Raw genomic sequence first — 22927 nt, 5'->3', positions numbered from 1 at the left:
CTTGAAGAAACAGGGCAGTTCTGTGAATTTTTAACAGATGCCAACGTGAAAACAAATTGTCCATGTGCCAGAGGAAAAATGTGTTTTGCTTTCCAGTGGCTCGTAGAACCTTGGGTGTTTTGCTGGTGTCCTCATGGGGCCGGAGCTCACTGCCGGCTGAAGAGGATAAAGAAATCACATTTTTGTGTAATTGGTCCTGTGCTCTCTTGCTCTCCCCTGCATTAGCCTGGGCACTCTCACTCTTCCTTTGCTGTTTTTTCTTTCATGGGGAGGATGAACTGTGATTTGGGCTTTGTGTTTGACTCTGTGTTTTCCAGCAGGATTTAAAGTCTCTTATTACTGTTGAAGAATTTGTCATGCTGCCTGAAGAGGACAGGAATGTCAGTGGGAGGTTTAGACCCATGTCAAAATGCCTCCCAATTTAATAGCCTGAAATTTCCCACTTTTGCTTAACTATGACTTTGTTTCTAAATCGGTTTTATATACCCCTCGACTTAGGGATGCATTTCCATTAGATGACCCTGGAACCCCTCAGTGACTGTTCTGGAGTTCTGACAAACTGCCATTGCCTGCTTGGATTCGGGGAGCTTTCCACTCTATTTCCCCCTATCTCATCTCCCCCAAATACGCCTTCTGGCCGCTTTACTTTTTATCCTAAATATAATTTCATTCTATTTTTGAGAATTTTTGAAGCCCTTCTAAAGATATCTCTGTCTTGTCCAATGAAGAGTTTTTCCTCCTTCCTACATAATAAAAAATAGTCTGTGTTCATTTCATCTCTTATATGGAAAATGTGGTTTGTTTATAATGGTTGTGGAAATCAGTTTCTTTTAATTTTTTTAATATGCTAAGTTTAGATAGTAACACTGAAGCTTCCCTATAAAACAGGTTTTTTCTTTTTTCCAAATAAGAGAATTCTGTAACTTTTTTAAAACCAGGAAAAATACCCACTTAATAAACCACAAATACTACAATGCTGAAGGAGATACTCGAAAGGTCCTAAAAACTCACTTAATCTAATAATAATAAAAAAGATTTTAGAAATGCTAATTCTTAATTAGATCAATTTTCTAAGATGACAATGAGGGTTTTTGTTTTTTTTTTTTAATTGAGAAAGGAAAAATGTCTTGCTGGCTTAGTCTCTAATACTGGGTCTTTATTTTAGACATCAGTAGCATTTTTCCTAGACGTAACATCACTTGCACTGCCATGAAATAAGAATAGATTGTCTTGGAATTTTCCATTGATACTAACAAAAATATCTGTAGAAGAATGACGCTAAAGGAAACAGTCCTTAACGTGCACACTGAGTGATCCCAGGTAAGATTCTGTCAACCCTCCCGCCATTCCTATCTTTAGCTATTGATGGGGTACATAGCTTATCGCATTCAAAAAATTATCAAATAGTAATTAAGTATCTAAATTAACAGAGTGTGCCTTTGGAATAAACATTAGGGCAAGTTATTAGCATCTTAGTAGGTGGTGGAAACAAGCCTGGCTAGGATCAGGCTTTTCTCTCACGAGCTCCAGAGCTCCATGACAAGGCCCCAGCCAGGAGCAAGCTCTCCTTCCTGTGGCTCAAGGTCTTGGGTAGTCTTCCTTCTAAGCAGAAAGACAATCTTCTTTAACCACCTCCCCGCATGTGCACACACACACACCAGTGGGCTGATTCATCCATCACATAAATGTTCATCACGCTAGTCTTTGGTCAGTGGTGCTTGTAATCCAGTGGTCAACAAAGGTCAAGATCCTTGCTCTTTACCCCGAGAGTCAATTCAGGCCCTTGACAGGAATCTTGATACTTCTCTCTCTCTGTCTCTCTCTCTCTCTCATTTCAGTGGGCAAACTCTGGGGAATCTGCCAGATCAGGAAGGATGTATACAGAGTCCTATGCCACTCAGAGCTAATCGGTATTGTAGCTGTTGGTCGAGTGGCCTGAAACTGACAAGCCTAGCTTTTCGGAGCCAAATAACATGGCAGGCCAATTGTATCTGGAACTAGCTCTCTGGAAAAGGGCAATGCTTTCTGGATAGTCAACCGGGTGAGGCAAGCTGGCCATCAGCCGTAACTGGCTCTGGCGGAGGAGGTGTAGAGTAGGCAGGCCCAGCAGGATGACACCGAGCGTGCGCTACCTGGGGAAGGGCGTCAGGCTGTTTGCCAGGAGGCTTACAGGGCATGGCATTTGTCACCTCGGCGAATTCACCACGGTCCAGGGACTTGCAGCACTTTCTGGCTTCACTGTGACGGATGGTTTGTAGGGGAGCCTGGCACAGGGAAGCTAGTTTGGAAACTTGGGAGTCATGCAGACAGGAAATAAATGGTGGGTTGTCTTAAAAATAATATGAACGGTAACAGCTCTCACTTACGGAGCCTCTGCTCTGTGTGCAGGCCCTGAGCTGCGTGGTGCCCATAACATTTCCTCCTTTCATCTCCGAATGTAGACTCGCTTGTCACGCACATGTTGCAGGAAAGGAAGGGGGCTCAAATGTCAACTAACTGGCCTGAAGTCCCCTGACTGTGAGTGGTGAAGCCACAGGTTGACTTGGCAGTGACAGTGGAGATGGACCAAGTGGAGGCATTTGGCAGACACTTAGGAGGGAGAATCAGCGTGCTTTCTGCTGGTGGGGGTCTCAGCTGTCAGCCGTGCCTTCCTTGGAAAGCCGTCTTCCTTTCCCTGGAAACGGTTCCTCAAGTGTACTGTGAACTGAAGAACCAGGCCACCACATTGACGAAGGTCTTTTTTGTAAAGTGAAAGTAAACCGGGCTCCGGATGAAGATGTTGTCTCAGTCATTAAAAATGAGTATCTGGTTCCAGCTCTGAGCCCAGGCTCTCGCGTGGGGCGAGGAGGCAGATGCGGAGAGAATGTGTTTGTGAGCTGCAGCGCTCACGGTTTGGGGCAGAAACAGGCACATCGCCCCAAAATGGTGGCAGTGTGGTGACCGCTCCGTCTCAGCTCACACACCTGGTGCCCCCTGAGCATACGAAAGTGTCCGCTTTTCTGGAAGGCAGAGGAGGGCCGTGGTAGAGAGCAGGAGCGCGGGCCGGGAGGGACTGGTGTCCGCGGGCTGCACGGAGGCACCTGGCCTGCCGGGCACACTGGGAAAACCACACACTCACCAGAGGACACGGCCTAGCACTTTGTTTTCAAGCCATGCCTCCCATTAGTGAGTTTTTAATTGAAAAAAAAAATTTTTTAATAGAGTGCATTTCACATAATAAGGGTGGAAATTGTTTTGTGAGGCAGCACAGCACGTGTGTGAAGCCGAGTGTAATAAGGTAGGCTCACAAATACATTGGATCTGGTCCTTCACTACGGGTTGTGGTTAACAGTGTCTTAATACTTCGTGAGCCTCAGCGTCTTCATTTGTTTTGAAGTTTAAATGAGCTCATAGAGAACAAAGTATTAGCACGTAGTACATGTTCAGTGAATGTCAGCTGTCACTGACGGCGGCACGTTGTCTGGCACATGAGAGGTCGTCAGTAAATACTTACTAAGCGAAGGAACATGCCAAGACCTGCCGGTCTCAAGCCACCTGGAGTCCACGGGGAGAGAAAAGGGTCTGACGGATCAGAACCTAGAGGGACACCATGATGGAGCTGGAGAAATAGGTCAGGCCAGATTTAGAAAGACTCGTGTGCTGGCCTGATGAGTTTGGGCTTCATTCTGTTAAGCACTCAAGAGTCAGGGACTAGTTCTGGAACAAACACAATCGACAGATCCCTGGAGAGAGGAGGCAGGACGGGATTCAGGGCGTGAGTGAGGGCGCGGGCCTTGCGCACGAGTGAACGGTGTCCCTCTGCTGAGAGGGAAGCGCAGGAGGACGGGGCGCGGACACGGGTACTGGTGGCAAAGGGGCAGGCCCTCGTGGGAGCAGGTGCAGCCCTGCCCATGTGCTGGCCGCTCGCTGCACTTAGGAACTGCGCAGGGGAGGACTTCGAGAAAGGGGTAAAATGTTTAACCAGGGAAAGAGCTGGCCAGGTGGAGGTGCCCCGGTGCCCCTAGGATTCAGCCGAATGTGAAACTGTAGCTTCTGAGAACGTACACTGTGCCATCTGCTTTGCTGGTCGGGCCTCAGGTGGCCCCCAGTCTGAATTGGGTCCCCCCTCCCACCCTCACGGCACCCAAACTTCTGTTTTCTCCTGATCATGTACCCAGTCACGTGTCTGTCTCCCGGCAGCACGTGAGCCCCACGCGAGGGGGCAGAGCCTGTCCCCTCCTCACGGGTACCCCCTCGCCTCACACGCTGCCCGCCCCCAGCTTCAGTGGCTTCGCAAGCTCCCTTGGTCATCGCTCCCTGCTGGAAGGTTCTGTTTGCTCCTCAACCCAATTTTAAGGCCTTCCAAGACAAGGATCATACGTTGTACTTCTTCTCAGTGCTCTCTCATCCTCGCCACTTTCCATGAGTGTCAGAGTGCCCTGGAGCTCGCCGGCAGATGTGCGTGAGGCTGCTGTGGTCGAGTTCCCCGCGCGATCGCGGAGCTCAGCACGGTTCGAGCTGGCTTTCAGCTTAGAGAAGCATTTCTGCATATGCCTTCCGTATTTGACTCTGAGAACGATCTTGTAAGGGAGAAAGGAAGTACTGTTACACACAAGAGAGCCCGTGGGTCCCCAGGGTGGGTCGCAGAGGCAACTTCTGACCCACATCTCCTGATTCCAAACGGATGCACGAGTTTCCTGTTAGGCTGCATTACCTTTTCTCTGCAAGTATAGCTTTCCCTCCCTCTCTCTGCCTCTCCTTCCCCGCCCCCTCTTTTCCTAAAGGGCAGCTCTGAGTACACCTCTTTCCATTTGGAACGTCGTAGGGCACATGTGTATGACTGTAATGAAGGACTCAGAAACAGTAAATTCATTTATATAAACCTTCTGTGGATTTATAGTATGGATGAAATTTATCAGTGATATCTTCATAGGCAGTTTCTATGATTTTTCAACAAGTGCTTTGTATAATAAAGGTAATAATTATCCCATTTAGTATTTTTTTAAAAGATTTTATTTATTCATTTGACAAAGAGATGGCTCAGGTAGGCAGAGTGGCAGGCATAGGGAGAGGGAGAAGCAAGCTCTCCACTGAGCAGGGATTCCGAAGCGGGGCTCGATCCCAGGACCCCAGGATCATGACCCAAGCCGAAGGCAGCCGCTCAACCAGCTGAGCCACCCAGGCACCCCATCATTTAGTATTTTTGCCGAAGTCTATATTTCCCCATGTTAGATACTTACTTGGGGCATACAATTCCCTAATATATCCAGTCATAAAATATACTTTCATAATATATAGGAAATGAATTTTATACTTTCTAAATTTCCCTTACTAGAAAGTTTGGTTTTCTAAATTCAGATGGCTCATAACCAGCGAAACTTCACACCTTTTTTAAAAAGCAGCTTTATTCTCTCAGCTGTCAGTTTTTCTATTCACAAACTATGTCGCAAGCTGTCGTTTTATAATAACTTTCTAGAAGAAGCAAAATACAATCAAATAAATATGTCACCATAAATAGGTAGAAAATTCTTGGTTGAAATTTGGGTTTTGGAAACATTTTAACATTTCTTTCATTCAAAAACAAAGGTTAAAATCAAAACAAAACAAGAAATATCCCAAATAAATAAATATACATGGAAGTCACAGACTTGACTGGATTTTTCCTAGGAGAAGAAGTGCTGAAGGCAGAAGCGAGAACTAGAGCTAGAAGTGTCCCTTCAAGTACTCTGCTTCCTCCTCATCCTCCCCATTGAACAGGCGGTGGAACTGAAGCCAGGAAGGTTCGGTTAACTGCTGTATTGTGCCCAGCAGACACGGGAGCCCAGGACCAACGGCCTGGCTCGGTGCTCTTGCCGCCACACGAGCCGCCTCTCTTACTTTTCTTTCGTGAACATGTAATAATAGTACCAGCTAATAATTATTGGAAGCCTGCTCTTCCGGGCACCCACTGTAGTATCTCATTTAATCCCCACAGCATCTCTGTGAAGTAGATGCAGTTGTCCCTGTTTTACAGATGAGGTTGCAAATAATAGACATGCGGAGTTTCTATCTTTAGAACGCAAAGTAGAAATTCTTGCTTTTTTGCCAACTTTTGTCTTCAAATTTTTCATCAGTTTGTTTAGACTATGGGAATATTCAATAACCTTTTGAGATTACAGTTCTGTCTGTCATGGAAGCCTTTTCCGGTAGGATTACAGCTGGCATTGAACTGCGATTATATATTACAGATCACTCTGCCTGCCTCCTCACTGGTCTCCTGCAAGTCCTTTCTTCATGCTTCAGGTTCTAACAGAATTAGCCTTCAGAAATGCAAGTCGGATCATACCGATTTCCTGCTAAAACAGCGTCTGGTCCGTGCCACCGTTGATCTCAGTGAAGGACCACATCCCCCGGATGGCAGATACCAGAGCTTCTGCGGGCCCTGTCACTGTGGCATAGTAGGGGCCGTATCTGTAAGACGAAATAGTAGGACATAGAGTGACTAACAGGAAAGTGGGCAAATGATATAAATGGTTCTAGAAAAGAAACAAAAAACAGCTACTAAGCAAAATGTTCCCCTGTACTCATGATAAGAGAAACACAGAATCAAATACAAATTATAGAACATCTCCAAAAAGATATATTACAAACCATTGCCCTTGGAACGGGGAACTCCATGGTAAGAGAGAGGGGTACAGTAGCCTCCCCTATCCCCACCACGGCTCCCCTCTGTGGTTTTACTTTCCCAGTCTCCGTAGTCATCCATATTTCAGAAGTAGATGATCCTCCTGATGTACGATCAGACGGTCATCAGTAGCCTAATGCTACGTCGCAACCCCTGCGTCATACCCCTCCCACCCTCGTCTCCTAATGCAGGCATTTTCTCATTTCACATTATCCCAGAAAGAAGAAGGGTGAGTATGGTAGAGGATGTCTCGAGAGAGAGAGAGAGGTGGCATTCATATAGATTTTATTACAGCATTTTGTAGTAATTATTCTATTCTATATTAGTTATTGCTGTTAATCTCTTACTGTGTCCAGTTTACGAGTTAAATTTGATCAGAGGTGTGTTTACATAGGAAAAAGCCTGGGACAGGTAGTGTTCTGTACTCTCCGCAGCTTCAGGCATCCACTAGGGGGTCTTGGAACGTCTCCCCCCGGCAGGTAAATGGAGACACCCATGTGTATGTGTTCCTGAACTTTTGTATCATATTTCGAATGTATAGACAGTTACCCAAGAACTAGAGTAACATGGATTCCAGGTATTTAAATAAAAAACAAATGTATCAAAACTAGCTTGCTCAGTCTAGCAAGAGAGTACATCTGAGTAGATGAGCTATACAGGAGTTGAAAGAGGTTGATGGCACTTCATACAGCAGGAAAGTGGCATCCAGTCCCTTTCCTATGTCACATTTCAGACCACCAAACCTTTCCGCATGTTATTCCAGTCGATCTTAGCACAGCCTCATCTTCATTTTAAGATGTGGAAACCGAGGCTCAGATGAATTATGATTTGCCTGAGGTCACACAGCTGGGCCGATCCGTACACACCGTGATGTGTTTCTTCACGTATCTGTCTCCCCACGCAGCTGCTGAGCAGGTGACGCAGACGAGACCGTCGTCGGGGCCTCGTGTTCCCAGTAGACCACCAGTAGGTGACTTTAGCTCAGAAGGGAGTCAGGCGAGTGACGTCGCCTTCTCCTTTCATTGTCTTGGGGAATACATGGGAAGAGATGAGCCTCACCAAAACACAAAACAAGATTTCAGGGAGCTCTCGTAAGTGGTGCCATTGCAGAAGCCATACACAGAAAAAATAGCTGTATAATTTTAGTTTCTGTGAATTCCATACCCCGCAGAACCTTGTCTCAGAGTTGTGGAGTTTGATGCTGTGACATATTCCGTTTGAATTTGCTTTAATATTCTACCTTTTGGAATCTTTACACACATTTGATTTTTTGCAAAGTGCCAGTGATAAGTGAGATAATTCAAGTGGAACATGGCGTATATATTTTTAAGGACTGAGTAAATAGTAGGAAATAAAGAAATAACTTGCCCAGGTAAGAATTCTTAGAACTCATTTGTACAAACCTCAAGCCTATTAAGTATCCCAGAGGCAGCAAAAACCCAAGGATGTACTATATTATCAGAGGTTCTGAATCCTTCGACATGGAGACTTTCATGGTTGAAATGAAATTGAATGCCCCAAAAAACTGACCTGTGTTACTTTCTTTAATGAAGAAGACAGCTGTCACTCTTTAAAAGAAAGAAAGACAAACCCCCACAATCTGTATGGAATTTAAACACGTTTTTTATTAAACAGGACTCTATATGAAACTCTTGAGAATTTTATAGTAAAGCTTAGATAAATATTTCATGAAACATCTTAAGATGCAATCATTTATAGTAATTTTAGTGCTCTGATTTCTGTTTGTTTTCAGATTTGAAAAAGCAAACATTTTCTATGATGATTTATATCTGGGAGCTGCCAATTGAGCCCAATTTCTTAAGACTTATCTTTATAAATAAATGGAATAGGATAATAAGGAACAACTCTACTTATTTATATTTTATCTCTAACTCTTTAGACAGACGCAATGTTGAAAGATCACTTTTTTCCCCTAACCGAAATGTTAACCATGGCCTTTATAAATGTCCGACCTCCTTTATCCCCCTGAGTTGAAGCTGACTTCAGATCTGAGTATCATCTCCCCTCTGGCTGCCTCAGTAGGCTCTCTTTGGCCACTGCTGCTCTAGGTTCTCTGGAATAATTAAGCCTCCCCCCACTCCCGCAACCTTCTGCAGCGACTGAACTCCACCTGACATTTGAGAACTCACCAGCCCAGTCTCCTGGGTCCTAGGAGTTGTCGTTCAAACTGCCCACCCTTGGTATGCTAGTTTGATGGTGTTCGCTTTTTCTTAGAGACAGGTCTTGATTTGGGGTACGCTGTCTACATGAGTCTTCCAGGGTGCATTCTACGTACTCACTTCTCTTTGCCCAAACTGCTGATGACGTGGGGGTGCCTTGACGTGAGGGTCCTGCGTCATTTAAAGATGTGTTTTCTTTATCCATTTGGACAGCAACTTGGCAAGCACCTACTTTGTTGTGCTCGCAGTCTGCGGAGTGCACGAGGAAGTTAGTATTCATTCAATAAAGTGACCTACCGTGCGCCAGGCACCCTGCTGCCACGTTAGGATGCAGCGGAGGGACAGGCATGATTCTGGCCCTCACGGAGCTGAGGCTTTGGCGGGGGGAGGAAGGCTGAGTGAGTCCCAGATACGGAAAAAGGATGGCAGGTTATGAGAAGTGCTGGGAAGGAATGCAAGTGAGAAAGGGCCAGGGTGCTGTGACCACAGGGCAGGCAGCCCAGGAAGGGGACTTGGTGATGAGAAGAAATCAGCAGGTGGAAAAGCATTCTCAGGAAGCGGGAGCAGGAGGGAGTTACGCTTTTTGGTGTGACCTGCAAGGAGCCACAGGACATGGGGTAGAGTGAGGACGGCAACGCCTGACCATGGAGGAGACCACGGGCCATGGTCAGAGGTTGGCCTCTGGTTCCCAATCTCTCTGGGAAGCCTTGAGGAGTTTCGTGCAGGAAAGATAGGCTCTCATTTCCTTTTTTATTCCTGAAAGATGATTCTGGCAGCTTTGTGAAAGCAAAGCGAAAGGAGCAAAGTGGGGGGTGGGTGATGGTTGAGGCAGAGAACGGAGTAGAACGTGTGGTGCGGGGGAAAGGAAGATGGTGGCCGGCCAGGCTTCTGCAGGAGTGGAGTCAGCAGAGGAGCGGCCCGAGAGACATTCCAGAAGCACCGGCAACAGGATGGGCACACACCTGGGAAACAAGGGGAGGGAGGAGGGAATCACAGGAGTCAGGGGTTTTTGACAGGAGCGTCTGGTGAGTGCTGGTGCCATTGGTAGAGACGGGGGACCCCAGGGATGGTAGGTTTGCGGGAGGAAGTCAGAGTTCTGATTTGGAATAGCAGAGTGTGCTCCAAACCCGCCCCTTGTTCACAGTGTCCCTGTAAGGGGCGGTATGAGCTACGGTTCACAAGTCTGAGGCACTCTAGGAGTCTAGGTGAATGATCGTTGCTCAGGGGATCAGGGGGCTGAACAGTTCTGAGCAGGGGAGAGCCGGGTACTGGCACGACCTTGAGAAGAGGGGTGGAAAGAGGTGGCCAGAGGCATGCATCCCAGAGATCAGGCTCTGAGGGGGCAAACCACGTGTCCGGCCCAGCAGGAGTGGAAGGCTGGCGGTGTGAGGGCATCCTGGGTGTTAACTGTTGCTTTTTGTAGGGGCCTCGTCTCCAAGAGAGGTTAAGCTTGCTTGCCTCCTCTCTCTTCTCTCCTTTCCCTAGTTCAAGCCCAAGATCCACTGGGTTCCCAGGAACTCCCCTGGGCTTTCAGAGTTAGGACTGGGGGAGTCCCAGGGGACCCCCCAGGCCCCCCACCTTGGGGTTGAGACACCTTTAGATGCTTCTTCATGGGAGTCTCGCAGCACCGGTCTTCTCCCCACCCACCCTCCACACAATTCCCTGTCCATTTTGTCACCTGCTCTTACGTATTTCCATTTATTTCCCACCTAGGTTTTATGGCAGGCACACAAAGAAACCCCCAGATGTCTCAGTATGGACCTCAACAGACAGGACCACCCATGTCGCCTCATCCTTCTCCTGGAGGCCAGATGCATCCCGGAATCAGTAGCTTTCAGCAGAGTAACTCAAGTGGGACTTACGGTCCACAGATGAGCCAGTATGGACCACAAGGTAAACGACGCTTCTCAAAGCCGCATCACAGTAGGTTGTAGAAGGTTTGTGAGTATGTTAGTCCTTCAAGATCTTCATATCACAAACACCTTTCCAGGTCCTATTATTTGTTACCCGCCAGATCTGTGCAGTTAACCCAAGCCTGCCGCCCTTGTTGCCCACAGTGACAGGGAGAGTAATTATAGCGAGTAATCGTTAAGCATTCACGCATCAGACACCGTGGGGACTGCCGTTTAACGTAGAGAGGAGTCAGTCCATTTCTGTGGTGTAGTTCAAAATGCTTGTTGAGAAATAGACACAGACCTTGTCCTTGAAATGTTTCTGACTTAACACTTGGGTTTCATTATGTTGAATTCTGATCATATCCCCTGTCTCCGTAACTGCCTCTGGAACAGTGCACCCGGCACTCCGGAGGGTGCTCTCTCGTGACATCTGCTCCCGGTCTGTCTCCAGAGTTCTGTGTCCAGGAAAGAGCAGCTCTCATTTTCTCAGTCAGTACCAGTCTTAGTCTGCGAAGACAGAGCAAAGCCTGACATGGACAGGTCTTTCAAAAAAGGAAGTTAAGGGGGCGCCTGGCTGGCCTCGTGGAACATGAGACTCTTGACCTTGGGGCTGTGAGTTCAAGCCCCAGGTTAGGTGTAGAGATGACTTAAAAATAAAATCTTTAAGATAACGAAAAAAAAAAAAAAAGGAAGCTAAGGCAAGAGTGGAAAAATAATGGAACCATTCCCAAAATGCAATGTTTACATTCTGCCTTCCTGGAAGTTGATGTATGTTTTGTCATGTACATGTAGGCTCCTCTTATCAAGGTTTTTAACCTGATAACATTTTTTTCTAAGACACTTTTGGCAGTAAGGCATTTGATTTTCACACCTTCTTTATGTTTTGTTTATTTAAATTAGACATTAATGGATAATTTAGAGAGCATGAGATAATCTGGCACGATTCCCAGAGTTTCCTCAAAAATATCAGGAATATTCCAAGTGAAGATGATGAATGCCCACTAGGAAATTGTAGTAAACCAACAGCCAAGTCAGGTCTCCTCCTGTTAAATACAGTCTTCTTCTCTTTCGAAGACCTTTGTGTGTGTGTGTAGTGAGCCACTGAGCTCTGACGAGGGTCTCGAGTGTCAGGGTCCGTTGAGCGTCTCCAGCCACAGAGCCAGTGCCTCACAAGGCGAGATGCTCCTCTGAGAAGGCCTTGCCACCTTCTTGGATTCTTACCCGGTGTTCTTCAGGAAAGCCTTTCTTTCCATTTATAGTACTTCACGGTTTGAAAACAGAGTAATCGATGTATCTGTGTTGTTCTTAAAGATTTCTTTCTGAAAGATCTCCAGCACCTTCCATATTCCCACATCAAACAGTTTCCTTGCATCAACTGGCTTCATTATCTTACATCCCAACTCTTTCTGTTAGGAACAACTCTGTTAGAACCCCCAAAACAAGACTTAGTGCTTGGCCCTTCCCCCCTTGGTCCGTATGTGGAGTGGAGGTAAACTTTGTGTTTTGCTTGATTCCCTTTCCACCATGTTATCAGTGGCTTCCCATGATACCAATTTCAGGAAACCCACCTGACAGTAGCAGTCTGCCTGTTTCCTGGCAGCACCAGGAGGCTGTGACATGGAGACATTTGTCCCTGCACTGAGGCAGGTCAATGAGGCACTCAGGTGTAAGACCACATCTCTGCCCACGGGACCCATCCGGCGGGGGGTGTCTTCAAAACTGGGTTCCTTTGACCCTCGTGAAAAGGAGAAAACTTTAGTGAAAGTTAGAAAAGCAGTTTGTACGTTGTGATATACACAGAAAATGGGGACCGGAGCTCAGAATGTAACTGGAAACAAGGTCAGAGGCTGTTGTTCTCAGAATTGGGAGTGGCTAAAGGTCTGGGACTTAACCGCTAAAACTCACAAGGGCTTTGTGTAATCTTCAAAATTGGTCTGTCTTCTCTTAAATAATTCACTCTCGCAACCTCATCCTCTGCTGTTCTCAGAATAAGGGAAGATAGAACCTTGACTATCTGATGAGTCTTTTGTGAACAGTTAAGAAAGCGCTTATGCTCTCGGAGTTAATAGCAGGAAAGGCCATTTCTATAGAATGGATTTCTTCTCCAAATAAAACCCTCAGTTTTCCGGAATAATTGAACCTTAGGATTCATAATTTAAGAGCACTGAACCTGTGAGGGTTCTCATCCAAACTGCTGTATGTCCTTGGAAAAGTACTTACTCTTTGGGAATTACTTTTCCTCTAGAAAATGAGAAAATTCGATCATGTTACTTTGGAATTTGCTTCCAGTTCAGACGTTCTGCAGTCTCAATCTTGCTTCCAACTCCACAGCCTTTTATATAAACGCAACCGGCTGGATCCACTCGTAATTTTGGTCATATACTCAAGAAGGGATTTCTTTTAAGGCAGAAACACTGAGTTTAGGTTGATGCTCGAAACCATTTAGAATAAGGATAATTTGCATACTCAACACTTTTCCACTTGGAGAACTTGAGTGCCTGCATTTCTGTCCTATCTGCCGTCTCTCCTCCTCCCCAGTGCCCTCTTGCTCACAGCCACTGCGACGTGCCGAGTCCTCCTGGGGTCCTTGACGGGCTTCCAGCACTGTGTGCTTAAAATCAGCGTCCTGGTACTCTGTGTTCAACTCAGAATTGTTCCCCTTTCCTCCTTGTCTTCTCCTCCAGCAAACACTAAATCACAGGGAACGAATGCTTGTAACATTGTTCAGTTCAACAAATGACCTTACTTTTGCATTTCTCTCTTGTTGATCCTTTTAAACATGACACAAATGAAGTATTTTTTTCTTCCTCCTCTTAATTAACTACTCAAATTAGTAGTAAAACATTCAGCTTACAATTTTGTGTTACATGTGTTAAGGTCTCTGAAAAGAGTCACTTGTGTGTGACCCACAGAGCCCATTAGTCCCATCTTCCGTTTCTGTACTGAGCTAGTTGACTTTCTTCTGGGTTCATTTTGTTTTTAAGAGGTCTCAGAGGAAGATATCTTACAGTCTTTTTTTCAACCTTTTTACTGTCAGGAATGGCTTCTCCAAAATTGTTTTTAGTAATAACAGCCAACATTTATTACTGTGTCCTGGGTTCTGTTTGAGGCGTTTCGTTTTGTTTTATTATAGATTTTATTTATTTACTTATTTGAGAGAGAGAGAGAGAGCAGGGGGAGGAGCAGAGGGAGAATCCCAAGCCAACTACCCTGAACACGAAGCCCAACACGGGGCTTGACCTCTCAACCCTGAGATCATGACCTGAGCTGAAATCAAGAGTCAGACGCTCAACTGACTGAGCCACCCAGGCACCCCTGGAGTGTTTTCCACCGACTAAGTCATTTAATGCCCACGACAGGCTCTGTGATAAGTACGGTTACTGTGGCACCTGGCAGATGAAGAAACTGAAGTATACAGTAGGCAGACAGCTTCACCAGGACACGCAGTGGTCATGCCCGGATTCAAATTCAGGCTGACTTGCCCATTTTCTTAATTAATGGGAAGCTGTGACGTTATCCCCATTTTGCAAATGAGCAGGTGAGCAGGTTAAGTAATTGACCCACAGTCCCACAGCTAGTAAGTATGAGAGCCAGGGTTCAAACCAAAGGAGACCTCGGAGACCGCTCACATAGTCCCATGCTTCCGACATAACCCCTCCTGGCCGGTTCATTCATTCAGTGAGCCACTGGGAAGACACAAGATAAACTACTTGCCTTCGAGGAACAAGGAACATTTTGGGAGTACAGGCTTAGAAATACATCAGAGGTACTAGAGATGAAGAAAAAAGTTTCTATGAAGTTAAGGAAATTTTTAGAAATGTATATTAATACTGTAAATTCTGAATTATTAAATATGCAAGTGGAATGAATCCAATCTAAATGTGTGAAAATGGTTAATTGCAGTATATTTTATGAAATAGTGCTTTTCTACCTTCAAGCAAGTACATATAGTAACTACCCCTATAAAGGGTTTGCAAGTAGGGTGATTGAGACTTGCTTTAATAAATAGAAAGGAGTTATATAATTGACATGTTAATTATTAATGAATTTGGGGGAAAGAGCTGAAACAAATTTCACCTTTATAGCCTTTATATTTCTTTTTTTTTTTTAAAGATTGTATTTATCTATTTGACACACAGAGATCAAAAGTAGGCAGAGAGGCAGGCAGGAAGAGAGAGGGTGAAGCAGGCTCCCTGCTGAGCGGAGAGCCCAACGGGGGGCTCATCCCCAGGACCCCGAGACCATGACCTGAGCCGAAGGCAGAGACCCAACCCACTGAGCCACCCAGGGGCCCCAGCCTTTATATTTCTTAAGAACAAAGACCGCCTTGTATTGTGTTCTCTAGAAAAGTGTCTATCAAAATGACAACAAATATTTTTTGCGTATTTGTCACTAATTGCAGAAAATGGGCATCTAGCCTTAATTTTGCTATAAATAAGCAGTATTACCTTGGGCAACTAAATAATTCTGAGCTTCAAGTCCCCTCAGTTCTCACTCACTTGCACAAGAGTGTCTGGGCTGCCATGTACGGCTGCACAGGTTGTATACTGATGCAGCTCTGGGTTTATGCCTTAGTTTGTATAGTGTGTGTCTTAGGAAGCAGGGAACTTTTAAGTAGGTGAGTCTGAAGAGACTTTTATTTCTTTTATTTTTTAAGAGTTAATTATTTATTTTAGAGAAAGAGCGTGCATGTACCCGTGTGTGCATACGGAAGCAGGGGGAGGGGCAGATTGAGCGGGAGAGAATCTCTAGCAACACTGAGTGCAGAGCCCACCAAGGGCTCAATCCCAAGACCCTGGGATCATGACCTGAGCCGAGACCAAGAGTTGGACACTTAATCGACTGAGCCATGCAGGTACCCTGAGACTTATTTCTAAGTTACTTGATAAGAGGTATTTTTACCAGAGCTTAAAGGATTTTTGTTGGTTTGTTTGTTTGTTTTCTAAAAATATTCCTTCTCCCTTCACTAAAATGTGTTTCTCAGTGCCTTCGGGAAAACTCCAGATCATACCTAGTTGAAATGTGCAGTTCTGAAATAGTGAATCAGACAATGTTACAACGGTTTCAGTTGAAGAGGAACAACACATAAATGTCACTCATTGGCAGCCCCCTACTCACTTGAGGGTACCTTATAGGCCCATGACATCCTTGGTGTCACCGTGACCCAGAATTTCAGTCTCTACTGTTATAAGTCCCGAATCTCAGTCTTATTATCAAATTAAGCTAAATTCAGCCTCTCTTCGACGGAGGGGAGATGTGTCTGCCCTGTGGATCCGTGTTTTCCTGGCCAGTGCTGCAGACTAACCACATCCTGTTCTTTGACTTTCCAAAGGCCGCTTTCTGGGCAGCTCACTCCCTGTTCAGTTAACTCATTTTATTTCCCCTTGAAACCAATTGTGATATACATGACAAATTTATAGCCTTCTATTACTGTGTTACTGTAGCCTTATTTTATGGTTAAGTCAGCAGTACTAGGCAGGTGTCAGTTCCATATTCTATATTGTTTTGTTGTTAAGGAAATATTCCAAATCTCTATCTCACTAATACTGGGGAAAAGACAGAAATTGAAGTAGGTCATTTTACAGCAAAAGATTGTTAATGCAGTCTTCTTTTTATGCTCAAATTTAGTTTCCACATTGTAAGATTTAAGCATGAATTTTTCTTAACAGACCAATAACCATCACAATTTCATCAAAACCCAGGGATTTAGGAAGGAGTAAAGAAAATTTAAACCACAAATCAACTTAAAATTTAAAAAAGGAAGAAAAAACACCATAAAGCAGCTTTAATTTTGACCAGTGCAAAACTCTTTTTCCTTGCTAATTCAAACCAGCAGCGTTCAAGAGTGCCGCCGTTCACTCTCGCTGAAGAAGCACATCCTCGTGACGTCATCCCGTGGGCTGTTCCTCCACGGAAGGCCTTGGTCACGACAAGCTGGACAGACTGTAGGAATACAGGATGTGGACATTTCAGCTTTGCTTGACATCTCCGCAAGGTGCCTTTTGCTAGAGCTCATAGCTTGGCCATTTTTCAAATGTTTGACAAGAAATGGCCTTACTGAATGACAAGCCACAAAAGGGTGAGGGTCCCTCAGCCCTCAGGGGAAGGGAAGCAGGTCAGAGCTCTCCCTCCAGGCGGCGCTGTCCCCACACAGGCGCGCCCAGAGCATGGCCACTGTGGAGCCCAGGGAGGACAGGAGCTCCAGCGACACGTGACCACGGTGACTCTGAGATGCTTTTGTTTCTTACCATAGAGATTTTGCTGTTTTATACTAAATTTTGCTATTGATTTGAGATAATACGTTTTTACATTTTTTAATGTTAGTGCTTACTTCTACTCAGTCTGAGAAATAAATTTGAATATTTGTGCATGATGAAAGTAAAATTCAACGTATGTGCAGTATAGGAAAAGATCATTTCACTGATAAAAAGTCACTGATACTGGAACAGTTTCTCTCTATTCCTTGAAAGGTGCCATTTATTGATTGTCAGGGCCCAACAATAGTTGCAGTTACTATTTTTTTCCCCCACAGCAACACGAGACGGATAATCTTATACCCTTTTTACAGATGAGGAAACTGAACTTGGGAGTGACAAGTGGCTTTCTAAAGGTCACACATAGCAGACGGTTATACCCCTGCTCCTTGAGGGCCTGTGCTCTCTTCCGCACTCACCGCCCTGGAGTCAGCTGCTGGCTGGCATCTGACGGCGCCCATACGTCCCCTGGGCCTGTATGATGTCGGGCTCTGTGAGAGTTGTTTCTCTGAAGATGCACTTCTTCCTGAGAGGCTGCAAACACGCACGCAGCTCCGTTCCCCGGGGCGGCTCTCCTCGGTCACCTTGGTGGGACGCCTCTCCTCGCCACTCTGTATAAATCTCCCTTTGTGTTTCTTGAGGGCACTTACTGGCACCACAGGACATGGTCTAGACTTGACTTCTTTGCCTGTCTCATGCCACCAGAACGGCAGCTCTTTGCCTTCATTTGCTGCCGAATCCCCCGCCGTTAGCACACAGCGAGCATGGAAGAGGCCCTCCCTTCAGAGCTCTTTCTGAACGAGAGGAAGATGGGCAGTTCCGGAGACGCTGCTGCCTTTTCCACCCTACCTTGATGCTTCACAGGGTCGGGGTTGATGACTCGATTTTTAAGATTTATCTTTGGGGGGTGAAACGAAGGATCATTTTTGTCTCTTTCTTTCTGTGCATGTATATTCTCTGCACTGAGCTTGCATTATCGTATAATTAAATTTTTAAAGGGGTCCATTTATGTAACATACGGAAAGAGCTATCAGAAGTGAGCCGCTAAAGCCATACTGTAAGGCACTTGGCCTTTCCCCCTCTGTTCCAAGCTTTGGGCAATATGGCTGTTTCTCTTACACTGTGAAGACTTCTTAAAATGCATGTTGATCTAGGAAAGATGTGGTGCCATCAATACCAATTCCAAAAACAAATTCTCTCCATTCCCACCAATAGCAGGATTTAATGCGACTGAAGGTAAGTCATCTTTCATTTTGAACCTGCATTTGTGGTCTTCGTATCTACTCGATCATTTTCCCTCCAAAGTAGTATCTAAAAGAGCGATATTGTGTTATCAGCCTGTGTGGAAAGCTGGAGTTAGAAGAAGGTTTTTGAAATACAACTTTTTTTTTAACACAGAAAGGATCTTACTGAAATATGGTAAGCAGCAAATAAACATGTGAAAAATGCTCATTCTTTATTGGGGAAATGAAAATTAAAGTCACAGTGATATCCACACCTACTGGAATGGCTCATTTTTTTTTTTAATTGACAATATCGAGGATGTAGAGGGGTTAGAACTCATACTTTTTTTTTTAACTCATACGTTTTTTGGTAGATTTTCTTATAAAGTCAAACACACACTTACCCTACAACCTGGCACTCTCATTCCTTGGGTCCTGCCAAGAGAAATGAAACCTGTGTCTACACAAAGACCTGTGTGCAAATGTTAGCAGCTTTGCTCGTAATTGCCAAAAACGGGGAACAACTCAAATGTCTACAGAATTGAAAGCTACTCGGCAACCAAAGGGAAGAAGCCGCTGACGTGTGCAGTAATGTGGATGGATTTCAAAAGCGTGGTGCTAAGGGAAAGCAGCCAGACACAAAAGACTACATGCTGCATGATTGTATATGACAGTATTGGGGAGAAGGCAAAGCTCTAGGAAGAGAAATCAAATCAGTGGTTCCCACGGGTGGCCATGAGACTGACCACAAACAGGCAGTTTTTTTGTCATGGTAGAAATATCCCATGTTCTGGTGGTTATAGGACCTATAGGATTGTTATTGTATGTAAATTCTATCTCTATAAACTTGACCTAAAGTCATGTGATGTAGTAGACAGCTATAAGAAGTGGCGAACATTATTAACTAAGCAACAAGGTCAGTGCCTTTTTAGCCCTAATCCACAAATACATTTATCATAATACATAGCTAATGAGTCCGTTTTATTTTTTCCTGCTCCGGGCAAAGTGTCTGGTCTGTGATTTGGGCACCGTTTCACCCTCCACAGCATGGGGGGAATGATATGGGGCCTTGCGTGTAGAAGTGATTCTGCAGTGATTGTCAAATGATGCCACTGAGAAGCAAAACTTCTTATGTGAGTGGAAACACTTAATAGTTCAATACAGGCAGGAGGCTTGGAGTATAGACTGTAACTTGCAAATTAAATATTCCAGAGTCAGGTACAGAATTTTTTGTGATCCTACTAAAATAATAATGTGACTCGAACAGAGTCCCGCTCCAGCTAGTGCTTGACTACACCTCCTGGTGGGTTGAAGTCTGAATTTATCTGGTGACCGATTTCCCGAAACTGGTGTGCCAAGATGAACCCACTTGAAAACTGTGGGCTCTCGGACTTGGCTGCAAGACCCGTCCAGCTGAGGTGGGCTGGCCCAGCATCTGCTGCCTTCATTGTGCTTAACGCTGGATCCATCTGTTTTCTGTCGGCGCTGGTGCCAACAAATTACTAATCTATTAGAGAAACATGGAAATAAGATTGCACTTCTCATTCCTGGCTTTTCCTCTCATATTTTGCTTGGCTTACATGTTTGGTTTTTGTTTATTTGGGGGAGAAAGATATGTTATCGAGACGGCAAAGGGGGGGCATTAATCACTTTTCACTCCTTCCACACATTTTTTTAAAAAGATTACGGGGAAAGATCATCCGTTATCCACGATGTTGACAGTATTGTGATCGTTGATGATGGTGGTGGCCACTCTCGTGTATGCGGGGCCTCTGTGCTCGGCACTCTGCTAGTCCCTCGGTACCGGGTCCCCACGATCGTGCTTACTTTTACAGATGGCAAAACGGATGGTCAGACAGGTTAAGTAACTGATCCAAGGTCATGCCGCTATTCAGACCCAAATTCTAGAGCCTGCACTTCGTCCATTGCTGCCTCTTAAGCCATTTAAAGCCTTTAGAAAGCATTTTTATCCAGGCATGTGAGTTTAATGAGGAAAGTCTTTAGCGTTTCAAGGAGAAGAAAAGGGGACTTTGTATTTCTTCTCCCAAACAGAGGCCTCTGTAATTAGAACGGATTCCCTTGACGTGTGCTTTTGAGTGCCAATTCATGGAATCAACCCAACTGATTGAGGAAAATGAGATTGGGAGCACAGCACTCAATGGGCCTTTCTAAGCACAAGTGCTTGCGTGCGTGTGTGAGTGTGCGCCGGGGTCGGGTGCTCACACGGACCCCGCCCACCTGCTGTCCGCAGACCAGCTGCGGAATGGAGCAAAGCCCTTGAAACGCAGCCCTTCCTCTTAGCATGCACCGTGAATGAGAAGGAAGAAGTAGGGTCCAGGGTAACCGAACATCTCAGTCATTTCTTTCCTTTGTGTTCCTTAAAATACAGCCCTGACTGCCAGTTACACCCAAAGTGCAAGAGCCCGGGCTGACAGGGTTTCTCTGTTCCAACCGTAAGCAGAGTTCAACAAAATCAGGAACTTTCTTCTCTAACAAAACTGCATTGTGGGCCCCGTCTGCCATAACCATGTCCAAACGCTTGTTTTCTAAAACAAGATTCAAGTGTTATTTCATTTCCTTCGAAAGCAAAGGGTACATATGTTTTCACTGAATCCAGTTTCTTCCCAAATGAGTCACTTACCAAGTGCTGGGGGAGGGCGGGAGCTAGTAATCGAATGAATATGTGAATTAATTTCATTTGCATTCGAACTGTGAATGAGTTTATTTATTTTTAATAAAAGCAAGAGCCAAAAAAGAGCACTGTGTTCCCTGATGCTATCAGACTGTCTGGAAGTGAGGGCGTGTGAGGTCATCGAGGATGGAGAGGAGAAGTCTTAACTCTGCCCACAGAGAAGCCTTCGGAGGACTGTGCTCCAAGAAGGCGTGGGAAGAGGCAGGCCAGCAGCCTGCCCACCGCGCCGTGTCCCTCACAAGCCGGGGAGCATAAGGTGCCCTTTCCATCACAATGGTGTGACAGGAAGACAGACGGGGACCTTATGTGTGGTCCTGTGGGGTGGGAGATTCCAAAACAACTGAAGAACTTTTTATAAAGAACTTTGAAATTGATCAACAGTGAATGTTTTACATTTTACATGGAAACAGTGTCCGTTCGATTATTTCTGCAAAGGCAGAGTATTTTCTTAGGAAAAGGCAGTGTAAATTCAAGGAGCTGGCCATTAAAGACTGACTCACGAGGACCTGAGTGGTACCTGTTCACACCTCTCCTGTTCCTTCTAGTCTCTTTTGTTTTCCTCCCATTTCCAGTTCCCGGAACTGCTGGGGCATCACTCTGTTGTCATTCCCCTTTAGGCTTTCCTTCGCCTTCCAGAGGACATTCAGGGTTGAAGACGTTGCTGGTTGTAACAAGTCCCCTTCTGGCGGAGCACTCTATTGGTTTGTCCTGAGATTGCTTTGTAGCAGGGGCCAGCAGATTATGACCAACCTTGGCCCACCACCTGTGTTTGTAAATAAAGTTTTATTGGGACACAGGCACTCTCATTTGTGTATGGAGCGCCTCTGGCCCCATCGGGGCCACAGTGACGATTTAGTTGAGACCATCTGGCCCATATAGCTAAAATAATGTACCATCCAGACCTTTACAGAATGGTGACCTTCCCACCATCTGCAATAAATAACACGCTCCACGGACACCCAACAAGAAAGCTCACATGATGCACCCAGGCCCTGTTGAAAAAACTGCAGATCTCTTGTAGGTTTATAGGTGATGCAGTTTCACACGTGTGGATTAAGAAAACCTCGTTTTACAGTTGCGATGATGTGTCACATAAGTATAGTTTTTCCCTAAGCGTTTGAGAGGCCACCAGTAGTGTCATGTGCTCGGACTCTGAACCGCACACACAGATTACCTGCGTGCGAACCGTGCCTTCTCTGCTTAGTAGACCCATGACCTTGAGACGGGCTCCTTAACATCCTGTGCCTCAGGTCTCTCATCTCCAGAATTAGGATTGTAATAACAGAGGCCTCTTAGGCTTGATACGAGGATAAAATGAGTTCACACAGAATTTGGAATTGAGCTTAGCACACAGTAAGTATTAAGTGTTTGCTTTTATTATTGTTACTCATCAAATCCAATTTCTGCTGGAAAACCTGTAGATACTTCTCTTTATCTTCAGGATAAACCCTACACTTGGAGGCCTGGAACACAAGGCCCTACTGAAGGTGCCCTCTGACCCCGGGGTGCCCGGCACACAGCGGCACAGAGCTCATCAGTGGCCCGTCTGAGTTTCTCTGCTGTCTGGCTGGCTATAACGTGTGCTGTCCTCTCCTCTCCCTGACTCGCCACCCAGATACCTACTCCCTCCTGTTTTCACGTGCTTGTTTGCAGTATTTCCCATACATAATGTCCTTTAATCCTAGCAAGAACTCAAGTAGACAGTAGTAGAGGGGATTATCTTTGCCTTATGGAGAAGAGGATGAAACCAAGAAAGAGGAGAACAAGTTTAAGATCTTGGAGACAGTCTGTGCGGAGCCTTCTCTCGGCACCAGCTCCCCCAGGTCCCAGGGCCTGCCCACCCACAGGCTCCCAAGGTCGCAGCCCAGCAAAGAAACCTTCCCCGAACTCCCCTACTGCGATGATCCCTGCCCCACCCCCAAGCAGACTTATTCTTGCACTCTTTCTTTTTTGCTTTTATACACTTTCTTGTCTTATCCCTGCTACTCTACACACACACACACACACACACACACAGTGAGCTTTTTGAGTGCAGGAATT

General features: G+C 45.5%; 1 protein-coding gene across 6 annotated transcripts in view; it reads left to right on the top strand.

The window, feature by feature from the left end:
- Window positions 1–22927, top strand: part of ARID1B (AT-rich interaction domain 1B) — a gene marked incomplete at its 5' end in the record, with an annotated part of 439771 nt that overhangs the window by 355534 nt on the left and 61310 nt on the right. For all 6 annotated transcript variants that reach the window (XM_080805572.1, XM_080805571.1, XM_080805568.1 and 3 more), the window contains one exon: window positions 10537–10716. In XM_080805572.1, the coding sequence (XP_080661698.1) occupies window positions 10537–10716 (180 nt within the window). The remainder of the gene's footprint in view (window positions 1–10536; window positions 10717–22927) is intronic.

This window comes from Martes martes (assembly GCF_963455335.1).
Source record: "Martes martes genome assembly, chromosome: 6".
Classification (NCBI taxonomy): domain Eukaryota; kingdom Metazoa; phylum Chordata; class Mammalia; order Carnivora; family Mustelidae; genus Martes; species Martes martes.
Note: the sequence above shows the minus strand (reverse complement) of the source record. Positions and strands in the feature narration are given on the sequence as shown.